Source organism: Lepisma saccharinum, chromosome 11 (genome assembly GCF_977018435.1).
Source record: "Lepisma saccharinum chromosome 11, izLepSacc3.1, whole genome shotgun sequence".
NCBI lineage: Eukaryota > Metazoa > Arthropoda > Insecta > Zygentoma > Lepismatidae > Lepisma > Lepisma saccharinum.
Window position 1 is genome coordinate 33,554,233 of NC_139239.1, and position 18,692 is coordinate 33,572,924.

Here is an 18,692-nt window from a genome sequence, read left to right on the forward strand (position 1 = left end):
ATGACTGCCATGGAGCAGGGCACATCACCAATGGAAGTATATCCTGTGGAGCGATAAATCATTCTACATGCTGTGGCACTCCAATGGGCATTTGGAAACATGGCAAATGCAACATTTTCGGTGAAGGAGGAGAAATTGATATGGAGCTGTTTTTCATGGTCTTGGTCTACTCACTGGCTTGTGTGCCTGGATACTTGAATGCAAATGACTATGAAGCCTTTTTGCACATGGAAACCATTTGGAAATGACCCATTTCACTGTCAGCAGTTCACAAAGCAAAGACCATAGCCACATGTTTGAAGAAATGGCAGAGGAAAAACTAGATTGGCTGGCACAAATCTCTGACATAAACCCGAGTGAACAGGGTGGAATGGCATACACAATAAAATATTTCATAATTACTATTTTTTAACCTTCATTTCAAAATTAGTTCATAGTCAAAAATGGTAATTGGAGGTCACTTTAAGGGAGTTTTGCATTTACCACTTTGGTTTTACCACAAGTTCTTTTGCTGCATTCATTTGAACATTTTTATTTTCTCCAAAATTTCAGGAAGGGCTGTAGCCCAATCAGCTCCCCTGCATGTGCCACATACCAAACAAGATGACTTTCATGCAAGAAACCTGCTTATGAGTCCAAGCATTTCGTACTTTAACAATCTTCATAAAAAAACATGGAATAAAACCTCTTGAACAGCCAGTAACCATAATTTGTTTTAACCCCATTAAACATACACATACCAAAAAAATCATAAAATAATGGCAAAGCTGGTTTAGACTAATCCTGACAGCTAGACTAACCAGAACTGAAATTACATTTTAAGTAGGATCAGAATAACTAAAGTGTGCCCCTGCTGGAAACAGAACCCAGGGACGATTTTTTTTATTACAAGACTGTACAAAACAGAAAGGTAGGAAAGATTAATATTATCCAGTAACCAATGAATTAGCATTCAAATCATCAACATTTTTATTCAAACTGATATTGTTTCATGTTAACTCATAGAGTAAATCTAACTTTAATTTCTATTAAATTGTGACAACTGCCCTTTTATCTTAATTTCATGACACAAAAAATATACATGAGTCAGGTGAAAACCTTAAGGGAAATTTCAGACCAAAGTGATTGATTGATTGATTTGCTCTATTTTACTTTGCTTCTTGTGCCACATTTTGGCTAATTTGCAAAGATAGGAATGAGTGATGATATGATGAAATTGATGAATGGACACTTACAAACATCCATGCCCAGGTCAGGATTTGAACCCAGGAGCTGGCTCAGACTGAAGCGAAATGTGACACATGTGTCTTAGGAATGAGCCAATCAACAGTAACGTTTCACACGGTAGCGGCATGGAAGTTTGCACAAACCTGCATTTAATTGGCAAAATCCTCAAGCAATGCATGTTGCATGCTGCTTTGGTATGAAACCTCCATAAAAGTCTGATAAAAATTCAGACAGCACTTACTTGTCCTGTAGCAATGTGATGTGATACTCATGGTTTGAAGAGTGGCCAACAAGTGGCAGCATGAAGTCTGAACACGTTGTGCAAAAAACACTTGCAACATGCACCAAGGAGGAACAGGTTTCTGTTAAACATTTTTTTTTCAGTAGTGAATGGATCATCAAAGGATGAAAGTTACTCAGTTTGTTACTACAAGTGTACAAATGTACTATTAGGAAGTTTTTAAATAAAACGGACACTCTCTCCTTGGCTAGATTAGGCACATCGAGTAGTGATGTCAAGAGACCACTGCAAGAGTTGACGCCATGGTGAAGGAAAATTAGCAAGTAATAGTGGATGAAATAGCTGCCCATATGGATATGAGTTGTGGATCAACATGTCATCACGACATATTGTCTATGATGGACCTTCAGTTCCATGAAGTTTCTGCAAGGTCAGTGCAGAAATTGAAAGATTGGCATACTGATCCTCATAAGGAACCTGTGGTGCTATGCAGCTGAAAGTGATAACTTCCCAGGAAGAACTATCAATGGGGATGAAACCTGGCTCCACTACCATCACTCAGAAACCAAGAAAGTGAGCAAAATCAGCACACAACCATCACCTAGAAATGTTATTCTGACTCACATTTTGGAATGAATAAGGGGTCATTTTGAAATACTACATACTCAAGAACCACTTACATCCTGCGATCAGGTCTAAACAACATGGACTTCTGAATGTTTTGTTGCAACATAACAATGCTAGACCCCATACTGTCAGTTTGTCTTGTAACCATATAAGATCCATCCTTTGATTGTCTTCCACATCCACCATATTTGCCAGACCTCACCTGCAGTGATTTTCACATCTTTGGATCATTCAAAGAGACACTCGGAGGCAAGTGCTCCAAGTCCGATGAAGAGGTAAAGCCAAAAGACTTTTTCCTAGAGGTATCCATGCAATTCCAATGTTGGAGACTGTGTCAAAATATGATGAGTAAATGTATTTAAAACATTACAAGGTAAAAAACATTTAAGCCTATCCATTTGACTCTCTCTCTCTCTCATATTTCAACTTAATACTAATGTGTTGGTTTATTTTTGCATAAAAAAAGCAATGTACACAATTGTAAAGAAAATTAACGAAGATAACTGTATAAAAATATCAGGACATATAAGTTTTAATAATAATATTAATATCAATATCCCTAAGCATGTAAAACAAATTCACTGGCCACAAGATTCACACATGTAAATCATTTACCACATGAGATTCAAAATCACTGTTTGACATCATATATCATTTCTAACATTATATGTTATCAGACATCATTATCACATCAAACCAGCTGCAAAACATATTTTCAAAGAGGTATACATTGCTGCCAATCAGATCTTGACTTAAAAAAATACAATTAAAATTTTAAAAAAGGAATACTGGTATAAAACTCAAGATAAAAAGTAACTATGTGATAATTGGGCAAATATAGTTACTATGAATATATTTCTGAAAAAACAATATTACCTATATACCTATTTATCAATGACCTTTAAGAAATGTAACAGGTTATATCATGATTGTAATATAGTACAATTCTTCACACAACTTTCTCTTATACATTATATAAAATATAAATTTATAAAATGAATTTATTTTGTGTTTATCAATGTAATTTGTATACTATTCCACACTATTATTTACAATCTGGCACTTTTGATTTCTAACCTCCCTCACTAATACACTCAGAATTTTCTTGATGCCAGTAGCTAACTGTTTTGCAGAATATGGTTTGTTCAGTTCAGGCACATGGATGAACATTGCACGAGAGTTATCAATGCTTAGAGATGTATAGTATATGAATTCACAAAGATACCTGAAAAGAAAATTACACAAAAGTATTGACTTGCCATTGAATACAGACACAAAAACTTATATCAGGGTTGAGTTGACATCAATATATCTGTATCATATAGATTTAAATTTAATGATCAATGTCAGCAGCCAATATTTTCCTCAAGTTGGGGATATCTTATGGGGTGCACAAAATGAGAGACAGTCTAAAAAATACCGTATTTACGCATGTATAGTGCACGTGCGTGTATAATGCACACCCTGGTTTTTGATGGGTAAAAGTGACAAAAAATTATATCTCGTATATAATATGCAGTACAATCCAGTTTCAAGACATGGATTTCTTAGTTGTAGGTCATAAAGCTGTTGCTATGCTGATCAAGAGTGAATGACATCATACCTATTCAATGAGTCACCTGTTGCTATGTGAACCAAGAGGAAAGTATCCTCTTGTGTAAACAATAAGTCTCCAAACCATGCCACCTCCCCCCTCTTCCTCCATTGTGTTTAGCATTCCAAAGCTTTCACTCTTTAACCACCTTATTTATTCTGTAATAGATCAGAATTATGTTATGGATTTACCGTGCTCAGGAAGTTATTTTCTATTATTTCTCGTCCAACAAATACTTTACTTTTTCTAAAAGAACTTCAAAATATATACTTTTTCTTTCCGTGACTAATGTAACATTTATACGAGGCACATTCAAGACCTTCCAAATAGCAGTTACCAGCACAAAATTTTTCAATTAACGAATTTACACAATTTAGCCAATAATACACGATTTTTATTATCTTTTTCCTTATGTTTTCTTTCATCCAAAGTACCATAAAAATCAGAACATTCCTTCATTTTGTGATGAACTTACTTCAACCACATTTCACATTAATGTTGTTATCTTGAATTGGATCGTTATCATATTCAGAAACTGCAGGATTTAAGCTTTACAACGATATATAACATGATAAGGTTCCGTAAACATGAAAAATCAATGCAGTGTCCCAAAATCATGGAACGATCCTGTACGGTTTCATGTTGGCTGTCTGAATTATTCCATTCATAATACGCACCACAATTTTTGGGTGCAAATATTTTGGAAAAAAGTGTGCATTATACATGAGTAAATACGGTATACTGGAAACCACTGTTTTTTTTATTTAATTTGATTTTTGTTATTTAGCGTCATTTTTCTACCACTTTTGGCTATTCATGACAATGCGGATGAATGATGATGAAGTTTATGAAGGAACACCATAAAAAATGCCCATGCCAATGTCAGGATTCAAACCCAGAACCCCTGGCATTGTAGATGCTGTGCTAACCACTAAAGCCTGACTGGCCAAAGAATAAACTTCAGGAAACCCTGACTTTTCGCCTCCAGTTGTGGCAGTTCCAAGGGGGAAAATATCTGTGTTGCTACATGCCTGATTTTTGTCCAGTCGCACATGACACCTTTTGCTGTCAACATGCACCCTTCACTCACATTTCTGTGAGAGGCAGGGAATCAGAGATCCATTCGCTTGCTACGTTGTGGCATCCATTTGTCTTCGCCGTGCTTGACCTTGTTGAGGGTACTGTTTAAAAAAGGAAACAAAAAATTTGCCAATGTAGAATATGACAAGAATTTCCCCTCTCCACGGCAACTGGACAAAGGCAATTGATTCAGCGGTTGTGTGACCCTACCTGGCTTTCAACGGAAAAGAAGAAAATAGAATTTTGAAGTTTGTTCTTTCGCCGAACAGGTTTAAAAGCATAATCTCGTCATTTGGACACCATTTTGTTCCATGCCTCCCCGATGGTGCAGAGGTAGCATCATCGCCTTGTAATCAAGGGATCCCAGGTTCGATACCCGGTGGAGGCACAAGTGGTTCAGATCCCACATTAAACTGTAGGTCCAGTGGACTTAAAACACCAAATCAATCACCAATCACCATTTGGTTCCTAATACATAAAATCTGGTTGACAAAGTTTGATAACTTAACTCTCTATATTATATCTCAACTAATAAAAACCAAATAAATATGAAAGTCATTAATCATTATGTGTAGAAATTAACAAATTATAGAAACTAAAATCAATAGCAATTGCAGCATATTGCAGGTTTTCTTCCATCTGTTTAGAAATGCAGAATATTTCAGTAAGAAATTGATGTATTGCTCAGTCTATTATATTAATGTATGTCAGCAATCTGTGTAGTAATGTTTTGCAACAGGTGGTCTAACCAGATGACTATTTTGTTACCCTGCAAAAGTAAATAAATAAACAGTTGGCAATAGACACCAACCGAACACACATACTCGAGATGAGAGTGGGGAAGGTTGGCTGTTGGAAGTGTGACTTCAAAGGAAGAGGCTAAAATTTAGTTGCTTTGGACTTGCACCAACAAATCTCCCTAATGAATATTGTACAGAATTGGATCACCATGCTAGCTAGTACCTTGTTGTACTAACAACAGGTAAAGGAGTTTGTTCACGATGCTAGACAAAACAAAGTAACACCACCTTATTAACTCTTCAGAACTTCAATGCTTGCAGATTGTCTGTGTACCAGGGTTGTTAAAGATCCAGGAATTGTAAATAAATTCAATTATGCTCGAGAGAAAATCAGCAAACGTAAATGGGTTCTAAACTGTAAAGAAACTTTTTATCTTTAAGGCATTTCAATTTGGTTCTGGAACCAAAATATCACGCGAAAATGGATCCATTTAAATCAGTTCTAACTTAAATCTCTGCAGAAAGTGGTACTGTAGTACTGGAAAGATATATTATTACAGTCCATGTTTAAAAAAAAATTCCAGTCCAGTCCTCTGGCAAAAGCTGTTGTTCCCTGTTGTTCCTTCAAGTGTGGTATGCAGGTTCATAAAAGGCAGGATTGCAACATTTTGGGGTCACGATATCATTATGGACCTGACAAAAAACAATTATCCACTCTTGAACATGAAAGACTAATCCAGCTACTGGCTGAGGGGATGCAAACACATACACACTGTCTTCAGAATCTGAGGAGAAAAAAGGAGAAAGTGGGCAAAACAACACCTGTTGGCTTCCTCAGGAGCAGAGTAAAGAAAGTGCAGTTACATTAAAAAACTTATTGCACATCTAAACGATTGGTGTAGATAAAAATGTTTAAAATTAAGGTGAGGGAAGGGAAGAAAATGAGGGCATCCCAAGGATAGTAACTCCATGTAAATAACAAAATCAATCAATCTAGAAATTACTATTGTTTTTAATTGCATACTTCACCAACAAAAATTATTAGCATCTCTAGCCTACATGCTTCACAGACAAATGAAGTCAAACTTTGCTACATTTTTTAAGTGTCACACATGTAAAACATTTTCATCAATACTTTTCATGCATTCAGGCTCTGTTCTCATGCTGAAGTTTTTTATCCATTTATTAGCAGAAAGCATAAAGTACTTGATAATTCCATGAAATTAGTTCATTACGATATTTTAATCCAGTTGCATGTCTAGAACCTTACATTTTATGTGTGAATGTCACCCATGCATGGCTTAGATTTTGACATGTTCCAATTTCACATAACAATTTATCTTTTTACCATATCAATCAGAAACTTACCTGCCTGCATTGGAAGAAACACATGTCAGAATACCATGGTCGGCTCCATTGATCTCGTTGCTGACCCTCCTCACATCAAATATTGGCTCTATCTTCTCCTCGCATCCATGGCGGCATCTCCCATTGCAAGGAGCCTGGCCTTCTACATCCGGCTGTGAGTAACCTGATTTATATGCTCCTAACTCTAAGGTTATCGCAGACGCTGCACTGGAAACTCCAACGTGGACAACTAGCTAAAAACCAGACCACTACTATCACTCACTTGTCCTGTTGTTAAGAAACCTTCAATGAAAATAAAAGTCACCAATCACACCCTTCACCAATATCCTATTGGAACATATTAAAGGAGGTCTGTGTTACTCACACTACAAAATGCATGCCAATTTTACAGTAATGATAAAATCCAACTTTCATATAAATCAACTCATTATTTTGGAATACTTTTACGTAAGTGGGTGGGACAGAATGAACTCTTGGTTTTTGCCTTGCGTAGAACTCTGCTGGTAGCAACAATTGGGGCTGCATGAAGTAATCCTGGTATAACTTGGACATTGCGTATGACATTTCAGTAAGCCTTCACCCTATTTTTTTTTTTTTAATGGGATTCAGATATTAACAAATCAAATATTCAGGCAGGAAGAGTAGTATCTGGTTGCAGCACTATCAATACCTGGAACCAAAGGATTGGCAAGAGAAAAGCCTACAGGGAGGGGCCAAATTAAAAATTCTAACGAGTTTTGTTTTGTTGCAAATTGCAGTCTTAGATGATCTGCATGGCAACAAGTTCTTGCTCTTAGCATATCCTGCAGACTTTGTCACAGATATTGATTGCCAACCCGAGTTCAAGAGAATTATGAAAAATTAAATTCATTCAGCAATGCTACTGCTTGTCATGGATAATGTCAAAAGTCGAGTGTAGAGTATAATCGTAGACTACATAAGGCATATAGAACAATGGAACCATTAAATAGTACAAGGTGGGGGGGAAGGTAACAGAACAGATTTGGGGTGTGGAGTATTACCTCAGAAGTTATGGTACCGGTCAAAATGGTGGATCATCCTTGGCAGCTGTACGTCGTGGGTTTGAAGAGGATTTTCATCAACAAGCACCTCCAAAGAAAATCATCTTCAAGTGGGTGGACATGTTCCAACAAACAGGGTCGGTGACAAATCACAATGAAGGATGATCTTGGTGCACATGCAGCACCAGAACAAACAGAACTGTTGGTCATGTGTTTCAGAAAGTCCTGCAGTATCCCAACAACTCAAAGAGTTAGACATAGAATGGATCAGTGTGTCGTATTGTGAAAGACATTGGTGCTCATTTGTGTAGCATACAGGTGTTTCAGGAGCTGAAGCCTCCAGATTTCCATGCTCGCATGCATAGTGTGGATGTGTGTTAGCACATTACATGGATTATTGGTGGTTTTCGGATGAGTATTATGTGCTGCTCAGTGGTCATGTCAACAAGCAACACATGCATTTTCTAGTTTGGGAAAAGCCCGACGAGTACACACAAACACCGCTCCATTCCGAGACCATAACCATGAGTGGCAGTGTCATGACATGGTGTTATTGGACCCTATTACATTCAAAATTAAGCTGGTAACCGAAGAACGGTTGCATCAGTGGACACACAAACATCGCTCCATTCCGAGACCGTGAGTGGCAGTGTCATGACATGGTGTTATTGGACCCTATTACATTCAAAATTAAGCTGGTAACCGAAGAACGGTTGCATCAGTGGACACACAAACATCGCTCCATTCCGAGACCGTGAGTGGCAGTGTCATGACATGGTGTTATTGGACCCTATTACATTCAAAATTAAGCTGGTAACCGAAGAACGGTTGCATCAGTGGACACACAAACATCGCTCCATTCCGAGACCGTGAGTGGCAGTGTCATGACATGGTGTTATTGGACCCTATTACATTCAAAATTAAGCTGGTAACCGAAGAACGGTTGCATCAGTGGTATACAGGGAACAGGTCATCGCCCGGTTTCATGCAGATTTACAGACATTTTGTGATCTGAATAATCTGTATTTCCATCAGCAAGTTTTCCAGCAAGATGGAGCCAACCCACACATGGGCCTGGGGAACAAGGCACTGTTAGGGGAACTATTTCCATAACGCTTTGTGTCCAGAGGGATTGCCTTCTCTTTTCCTCCAAGAAGTCCGGACCTGACGATGTGTGATGCGATTCTGTGGGGAATGTTGAAGGAACAATGTTTCTCACCAGTATCACGAACTTTGGAAGAACTATGCGAGAACATCGACTCAGTGCTGGGAGATGTATTCCCTGAACAGTGCTCCCAGATGGTGTCCAAACTCATCGAATGCATGGAATTTGTTATTCGCAATGACGGCAACCATATGGAACATGTTATTGTGTGATAAATACACCGTCCTCACAGACATTATAAGTATTGTCCTAAATCTTCAAGAATTTTATGAGTGTAATCAGGAGGTATTTAAAGAATTAAATGAAGAGAATGAGATGAAAATAATCATTGATTTTGTTCAAACGAGACAGTTGAAAAAAAAAAACGAAGACAATATGTATAAAAAATTGACCACTGTGATCTGATGAGAAATTATGAATGGTGTTAGATTTATATGTATTACTGCTTTCCTGATATACAAAATAAAATTTTGTGTTTTATGACACGTCATTATATAAAAGAGGCATAATTGTTACAGATGCACTGTCTAAGAAGACTGAAGAGTAACTGTGTTTCCATTTGTTTCACAAAACCAAATTCCTGGCACTTTTAATTAACTCTCCAGACAACTCTACCTAGGTATAATGCATTTGTAATTTTGAAAGGACTCTATAATGATTTAACATAATAATATGTGTCACAGTTTCAATTTTACATTTTAATAAAATTAATCATTTGTTCAATATTGTTGAAAATAAAATAGTTTGAGAAAATCCTGATTTTTCTGTGTTTTTCAACATTTTCTTTACAAATTTCCCTGACCTTTCCACTCCTAAGTTATTTCTCTGACTGATGTTGAAAATCTTTTGTACATGTAATTCTAATTATATTTTCCCCCCAGATGATTTTGCACATTACCTGATAACTTTCTTCGAACTCTTCTGCACTTGATCTATCTGCAACCTCCCACTCCCCCCTCCCTTGAATATAACAAAACCTTTAGGATATCAAGGTGTGTGAAAATGCTTCCTACCTTCTGACAAAGAACAGTTTGTACCATTCTTCATTAATGCAGATGATGCAAGCCAAGACAGGGTGGCCACTCTAGAGCCATGATAAAATTCCAAGTATAATTCCCGGTTTTCAAGGCGAACTTTCAAAAAATTCAAGGGTGCAAACCTTACTTATTACTGCCTCTCACCAGGTTGTCCAAAGCTGGGGAGGGGCAATGTCCAGTGCCCCCTGTGGGTGCACCACTGCACCCCTTTCCCCGTAGCTGCTTTGAACTTTCATCGGTTTTAAAATACTTATTTTCTTTCAGACTATAATATTGTTTAATACCGGCGATAAGATTCCTCTACACTAAATTTCTAGGTGAAAGCATAACAATGTAGGGACATGGACATCTGGAAGGGGGGGGGGGGCAAGGATGGCCGTGCCTCCCCCTTACAAATAGAATGTCATAAGTATATATTCACACGTAAAATTTGATTTCAGTTATAGTAATTTAGATTAATGCGATAATTTCAAATTCAAGTGGTGTTTTTTGAGGGGGGAAACACTATTATCGGTGTAATATGCCTCATGGAAAAATGCCTTGCTTGTCCCTAAGCGGAAAAAGATACAGACGTCCATGATTGGGGGGGGGGATTGGCCCCCTTGCCCTCCGTACGCATGCCTATGTGTCAGATAGATTGTTCTGCAAAGCACACTAACAAAGTAAAAGGATTGAGGGACTTCTGTTTATTTTTTCCACGCAGCTTCATTTTTCTTCCTTGACAAAAATAAAAGCTAAACTGTAAAAAACTTGCCTCGGGACATTTGTAAATGTATGAATTCATTTGGATTAATAAAAGTTACAATTTTTCACGTCTACGGAGAAAAATTCACGCATAATTCCCGGAATTCAAGGAATTCCCGCTGAGTAGCCACCCTGCAAGATGATCGAGAACACAATCAGATTTATACTAAAAACAATGACAATGGAAATAGTATATTATAAAATGAATTTTTATTGGCTCAATTAGGATACTTGTCTCAATGGGTTAAGATTCTCGTCTCCACAATTGCTACATATGATATTTGCTTTATAATTATTCAAAATTTATGAATTTTACTTCTTTTCACAGTCAATTAATTATAAGTGCGAGCATGACAGACCATTGGCTTCTTAGAAAGAAAATTCCATAAATCAAGCTTCCCACTGTAAAGTTCTGGTGTTTCTTTTTTTATTTACATTACTTTTTTGTATTTCTAAAGATCTTTGCATAAAAGAATACATTTCATTAATGTTCGAATGTAATATTAACAGATTTGTAAATAATACTCTGGCAGCATGATTATACAGTGGACAGTTTTTCAGGGGACCAAGCTGAAAAAACTTACAATGCGGGAAAATATAACAACATTTTGCTATGTTGGGACCATCAAGATTGAATGTATAATGGGGATAAATGTAAAACAGGGGACCGTGAAATTGGGGATCAACTGTATAATGTACAGTCACGGACACTTTGGGGTTGTAATGATCTCATTTACTTTCAACAGAATCACTACAATCCAGAAGTGTCCATGACTGTACCTATTGGATGTACATGGACATCCGCAGGACTGAAGTAACAAGATGAAAAAGGAAAAACAAAAAAGACTAAAGCCAAGGAAATAATAGTGCCTATAGTAAGAGCACTACAAGATGTATCAAACATTCAATTTATTATGACATGTCCATCATTTAGCAATATTTTGATTATGATTAAAACTTACCAAAGGGTGATATTTTCTCCACAGGGCAGGAATTTTTTCTTCCACAAAATTATAAGAAACTGGAATTTGTACTGTAACAAGCTTGACATCTAACTCCCCTTCAGTGTTTAGAGAAGGAAGGAGTTTAACAGCTTCCCAACTTGCATTTACTGCATGGCCTGCAAAAGGTCCAAAGCCAGTCACCACCACTGTGTCACTCCCCATAACTTCCTTCTGAAACCACTCCAAGCTTCTGAAACAGAACAAGGAGCTTCAAATCAAAATATGTGGTCTATGTGATAAATATAATTCACAAATCATTCAAAGAAGTACTTTTTACAGCAAATAGTCTTCTCTATACAGGGTGTCCTTAAATTAATTATCTATTTTGTTGAAATAGGGATTTTACTAACAATATTTTACATTGTATATGTTCATTAAACATTACTTTCAACATATGCACCATCCACATCTCCACCCGACCTATTACCACATTGGAGGAGCTTTGAAACCGCATTACACAAGCTACCGCTGCCATAATACCAGCAATGCTCCTGAACGTCTTTCGAGCCACTGTGGATATACGGGAAGTGTGTCGTGATGTGGATGGTGCACATGTTGAAAGTAATGTGTTAACGAACACATACCATGAAAAACATTAAGAGTAAAATCACTTTTCAATAAAATAGATAATTTGTGGACACCCTGTGTGTAGTTATACTACTAGTAAAATTATAGGAAGATGTGAATGCTTACAATTCTTTCCCTGAAATATAAAAGTAATAAAGTACATAACTTTTTTTAAAAAAAATTAACATTTAGCTACCTTAGTGGGCAAGCACATTGAGTGGTTGCTCCCAATCACCATATCGAAGGTTTTGTGTAAAAATGGATATTGGTCTCTCATTATGTATGAACCACTTCCTCAATTTCTCATTTAATCATCATTCATCCTCATCGACACTATGTTCCTGAAGAAGCAGAAAAGTAGTATACACATTATATATGTGAATAATTTAAATATACAACAATCATAGATCACACTGGAATTGATTAGATATTTCTACAATTTGGCAAGAAATCCAATTTACTTGAGATTATAAAGAACCAAATCAATCTTTGTAAAGAAAATTTAGCTTGGTAAGTACTAACTGAATATACAAAAAAATATGGTATTATATCAACAGGGAACTCCAGATTGAGATCTGTAAAGCAATATATTTGTCCACCCTAGATTTCTACTAAATTTCACACGTTTTACTAAAATACCAAACATATACCGAAGATAGTAAGCTTAACTGTTAAGCACTGGGGCTGTTTTCATGATATTAGTCTTAACACCGGGGCTGTTTTTAGCATGAAATCCAAAATTAGGTATTGCTTGAACTAAAGTTTAATAACTTGGAAACTACAAATGATACAGTTATGACTCATACCTTCTTTCGTTCAGCATAGAGTTTATGTGACCATAGACAACAGCAGAACTGTAGGGTTTGAAATGGTACTACAACACTGCCTGCTGCAGTTTACACTCTCATACAAAGAACTGAGACCTTGTCAATTAAAGGGTGGGGGGAGTCAATTTTCTGTCCTAAGCAAATAATGGTGTCATTTCCTGCCATGTGAATGCTGTACTGGTCTCCCTCCCTTTTTTCTCTTTCTAGAGAGAGAGGGAGAGAGAGGAAAGGAAAGAGAGAGAAATCTTTCTACCCTTCACTAAAAAAAAAAAAACAGCAGCCCCATCAGCCCCCAGGGGGTCTTCATTCTTTCCTTCCTTTTTCTTGGAAGAAAGAAGGAAGGCTTTCTTTCCTCCCTGACCTGAAGAAGAAGACGAGAGAGAGAGAGAGAATTCTCCCAGGCACCCCTCTTCTCTCCTAAAGAGGGAGGTCTCTCTCTCTGGGCTAGATAGGAGTTATTTGCATCTGATGTCTCTTTCATCCTGTATGAAAGAATACTTATTTGTGCTACATTTTAATATTTTGTGAAGTCAATCTCTTTTAGGAAAAAGCCAAATGTGTAGTAATTGTTTTCCCCTTATGTGTATTTCTTTGTAGCAATGCAATACACACACTTGAGGTTCTGTATTTGCAATGTAAACAATGTATTTCAACAACCGCACCTGCCCTATTGTAGTTCTACCTTTTCATACCAGGCGAAATTTGATTTGAATTTAGACATCTAGATGGCAGTGGGATCGAAATTACAGTTTTAATCTCCGGGAAACATCTCATATTCATTTATTTTCTTATTTTTCACATTGGTACTTACATATTCTGCATTGCTGACGATTCGTGAAGTGGGATTTGTCTTTCTTCACGCAAATAATCTCAATTTTCGACATATCGAGTAATTCTTGTTTGTTCGTTTTCGCTTGCGTTACACGCAATATGGCAGAGAAATCTTAACTCGCGTTGTCGATGATCAGTGGTTATGAAGTGTTGCAACATTCTTCATCGAAAAATATCTACTTTTGTGTTACTGATTTTGTATTTTTTTTCCAGGTTCGAAAACCCCACGAAACAAGCACGGACAGCCCCATGCACCATTTACGGATAGCCCCACACAACATTCATAAATAGCCTCACGAACCATGCACGTAGCCCCACACACCATTCATAAATAGCTCCACGAACAATGCACAGCAAGGTTAGGTAAACATAGTTAAAATTGTTATTCAACATCAGAAAAATTCAAGATAATTCTGCAACGTTTACACAGTTACAAAACCGTGTGGTTAGAAACACTGCGTGGACATTACGTCATCAAACGCACGCAAGATTTGGTTCACGTAGTAGAAGGACAAAGATGCAACAGCTTTCGTGCATCGGAGAGACATTAATCTTGAAAAATACATGATTCACCGGCCAAATAAATTAAACGATGGGGAAAAACACTTCCACAACCTTTGAAAAGTCTATGGAAAGTCAGATCAGTAAGTACTTTCTCCTGTAAATTTGAAGAAATAAGTTTCTCAGAGATGAAAACTTAACCGGATCGAATTCCTCGCACCAGCATTACCAACATACAATTGTTCCGTGCCCAACCTAAGGTCAGCGAACCCATGGTTATTTTCGCAATGAAAAACCCGGTGTTGCTTAAGAGTGGAGGTGAACTACAACTGCATGTTGGTTGACCAAAAAGTTGACCAGACATTGAAAAACAGGCCCTGAGTACTGTTCACTCTTCTGGAATATAGCATCGCGGTCTTTCGGTCTTCCAACATCCAAAGTGCTCTAAACATTTTTCTTTCCATTGTTCGGCCTCCACCATAAAACAATCCTAACATTTTAAGAAAAATGAGGGTAACTGTTCTGATTGTTTTTTGATTTCTCCTAGCACAAACCTAATTATTGTAGAATTTGGAAATCATTGTTAACCCTAGAACACTACCGTACGTAAAATTTACTATGCTTCGCACTCAATTCCCTCCCCTACCTCCCAAATCGCACCCACCTACCCCTCCACCTATGGTATTCCTCGGGCATTCTGTAAGGTGCGTGGCAAAACTGTGGTAAGGAGGGCGGAAGCAGTGAACGTCTTCAGTTTGTGCATTATGTGAGACTCTGTACGTCAGTAATACGTAGCGATAGTAACAAAAGAAAAATCTTGCACGTAATTTTGACGTGCATGTAGTAATAACGCCATTTGTATTCACGGAAGATTTGCATGAAATTTTCTATAATATCTCATTTTTCTATAATATGATCAACATCGCAGCGATCAATGGATACATTATTCACACTCACAACTTCTACAACAATCAGGGCAACTCAGAAAAGAGACCATTCTCACGAATTCAGTTCATGCTTCACCTCCATGAGAACTTGACCAAGATCTGGCAGGAGCAAAGAATAATAAATCCGGGACTGTCACAGGAGTTAAGAAAGTTAATCTTGAAGGTACTGGGGAAGGAAGAGACAAGTACAGTAGTAGCCATGTCACAAGGGAACCGAAAGTATTGCAGTTTCTGCAACTACAAGAAAAGGAGTATGACAACTACGTACTGCTCCTGTGGGAAGCCAATTTGTGGAACACTACCGTACGTAAATTTTACGTATGCTTTGCACTCAAATCCCTCCCCTACCTCCCACCTCGCACCCACTCACCCCTCTGCCTAGCAGTGCCTCAAGTTGTCGATCAGACGTAAGGCAGCACTGTGGTAAGGAGGGTGCAAGCGATGATCGTCTTGATTTCATTTGTTATGTTGTGCACTGTACGTCAATTTTACGTAGCTGTGTAAAATGAGAAGTATCTTCCACGTAATTTTGACATTTGTAAATCCGATTTGGATACTTAGATTTTGAAAACAAAGGTTTAGAAACGTGCACTATTTTCTTGTAAGACTTTAAAATTACATTTGTTCCTTATTTACAGCGTTATGAATATTATTATTGTTTGCTTTTCATTGTTCGAACTATTCGCCTTCATTCTTAATGTACGAACGGGCTTGTCAAGCAAGACCTTCTCTTAAAATATTCTATGTTTAATAAAACCATACTTATACATTTTAAAATGAAGAATAAAATTCCAATATAAGGAAAAATAAACAAAATAATGTTCACAATGTATAGAAATTTGTTTTCATGATGTAGAGGTTGTTTTAAAAATAGATTTCTTCATGTACATAAAATTTACGTAGCGGTAGTTATACTGTAATATTGGAACACGGAAGTGTTCTACGGTTAAACAAAATTTGAACCTTCCTTAAAGTAATGCGCACTGCTTGGACTCAAAAAAAAGTTATTTATAGTTGAAAAGAATAACTTAAAAATTACCTTACGCACTTCTCATGGACAAGATATTCTCCGTCGACAAGCGACAGTAAATATCGTAGAAGCATGGGAATGAAAGTAGAAGTAAATCGGAATCTTAGTATAATGCATTTAGGGACTTTATGTTAATGCTAAGGGAACCAAACCTAACCACGAAAGCATATATTGAACAAAATCTTAAGTAATCGCTAAAACTCTGCAGTATGTGTTAACAGACATACATCAAAATCGAACCATGTAAAAATTGCATTCGTAGCATGATGAAATTGCAATAAAACAAAAGGAACTTGGGCCAAAATGAGTGTGAAGAAGATATTGAGGAGATGCAAAACATGTTATCTTTAAGTTTCCTTTTCTTACTAAAAAAAATTTATACACAGTACTTGTTAAGTGATTGCTTTGTAGTTCACCAAGCAACTGACACATTTTGAATTTGATTACATGCACCAAAAAAGGTAAATTTATAGTATCGGACAAACGGATTTCTTCAAATTTAGCCTACAGGAGAAATTACTTACCAAATGCAGTTTCTTTAGACTTGTGGAAGTTCGAGGAAGTGTTTTCTCGCATCGTTCATTGAATTTTGCCGGTAAATCATCTATTTTTCGATATAAATGTGTGACCGATGCACGAAAGCTCTTGCATCCATTTACTTCCAGGTGGATGTAGCCTGTGTGTAATGACGTAATCCCGGTCAGTGTTTCCAAACACGTGTTTTTGTAACTGAAAAAGATACGTTTCCGCAAATGGTTTGTGGGGCTATGTGTCAATGGTTCATGGGGCTATGCGAGAATGGTGTGTGGGGCTACGCATATTTTTTTCGAAACCAATTTTTAACTATTGTAACCTATAGCGACCCTACCTAACCTAACCTTACCGGAAATGGTTCGTGGGGCTATGTATGAAAGTTCGTGGGGCTATGCGTCAATGGTTTGTGGGGCTACGTAGGTATTTTTGGGTGTAGTGGGGTGGAAACACTGCATGCCGAGTACGTTAGTGAAACTGTGACCGCCATTTTGCGTGTTACCGAAGGCAAAAAGAAACGAAGAAAACTTACTCGATACGTCGCAAATAGAGCTTATTTCCGTGAAATAAGCGAAATGCCACCTTCAGCAATGTTTCTCAATGCAGAATACGTAAGTACGAATATTCAAATTAAATGAACTAGCAAATTTCAGCCGTTTGTCCGATACGAGAAATGGTAAGAGTCTAGTTTACGTCCTTTTCCTAAGGAATACGTGTCATATATCGTTGGAAAGGTTATTTTATAAGGAATTCAACAAACTAAATCCCAAGGCGAGGAAAAGTTTCCTGGAGGAGAAAATCGAGAAAAACCGATGTTGTCCGGATATGCGTGATTGAACGTACTGAGGACATTTTTCGATGATGAAGCACATATTTAGGGGTGAAATGAGTGCTAATGGAACCTAACCTAACCTCGTATGCATACCTCGTTCCCGTGAATGGTAAGTGACAGAAAGTGTAAAAAGAAAAACTTACTTACTCTACGGATGCCGGAGCGCCAGCTGTCTGCTAGCACGGTTTTGTCAACGGGTAAGAAGGAGTGCGCAAGAAAGAGTAAACTGGTAAGAAGGAGTGGGCAAGAAGGACGTAAACTAGACTCTAGCCGAAATAACTCACCGACAATTGGTTTCGGTTTAAATAAATTCTGACACATTTATAACAAACACAGTTCTTACCTGAAGTCTTCTTTTCCAGTTTATATACACAGGATGTTAGTGATAGCGCAAAGAATATAGATAGAGTTTCGCTACACTCTGCTACATCTGTGGTTGATAACCTATTTCTCTATTTCCTTGTTCCTTAAGAGCTTATATACGCTCCTCTTTGGTTGGTTCCTTCTGTGTGGTTGTATGAAAAAGCTGCTGAAATATGTTTCCAAGCCGGACAAAGATAATTCAGGACAATTGTGCACCTGGATATCGATAATGAGTCATTCTACATTTAAAGAAATGGCGGAGAGAGACAGATTGATCCCATCCAGAGTGAGTGAGAGAGAGAGAGCGCGTCGCGAGTGATATTTTAAGTAAAGTGTGTGGGTGTGTGTGTGTGTGTGAGAAAGAGAGAGAGAGTAAGCGTGATTATGTGGGAGGGGGACAAAGCCTACTTCTGT

The 18,692-nt window shown here is 37.4% G+C and overlaps 1 protein-coding gene across 3 annotated transcripts; it reads right to left on the reverse strand.

Moving 5' to 3' along the window:
• Positions 1–516: 516 nt before the first annotated feature.
• On the reverse strand, positions 517–18,434 carry LOC145994703 (pyroglutamyl-peptidase 1). Of its 3 annotated transcripts, none has more exons than XM_083130875.1 (4): positions 18,259–18,431; positions 11,808–12,036; positions 6,878–7,110; positions 517–3,320 (listed from the first exon to the last, which is right to left on the reverse strand). In XM_083130875.1, the coding sequence occupies exons 2-4, from the start codon at positions 12,009–12,011 to the stop codon at positions 3,128–3,130; spliced, it is 630 nt and encodes a 209-aa protein (XP_082987001.1). In that variant the 5' UTR covers positions 12,012–12,036; positions 18,259–18,431; the 3' UTR covers positions 517–3,127. The 3 variants fall into 3 exon arrangements, with proteins under 3 accessions (XP_082987001.1, XP_082987000.1, XP_082987002.1); XM_083130874.1 differs by having other exon boundaries at positions 11,808–12,039; positions 18,259–18,430; XM_083130876.1 differs by lacking the exon at positions 517–3,320 and adding an exon at positions 4,080–4,870 and having other exon boundaries at positions 11,808–12,039; positions 18,259–18,434.
• Positions 18,435–18,692: the final 258 nt, after the last annotated feature.

What these genes read in the sequence shown, in the direction of transcription:
- LOC145994703 (XM_083130875.1), bottom strand. Translation starts at nt 12,011, where the DNA reads ATGGGGAGTGACACAGTGGTGGTGACTGGCTTTGGACCTTTTGCAGGC. An exon ending in GGAGAAAATATCACCCTTTG is followed by an intron (nt 7,111 to 11,807) that starts GTAAGTTTTAAT and finishes TCTGGTTTTTAG; the next exon opens with CTAGTTGTCCACGTTGGAGT. An exon ending in GTTTCTTCCAATGCAGGCAG is followed by an intron (nt 3,321 to 6,877) that starts GTAAGTTTCTGA and finishes TTTTCTTTTCAG; the next exon opens with GTATCTTTGTGAATTCATAT.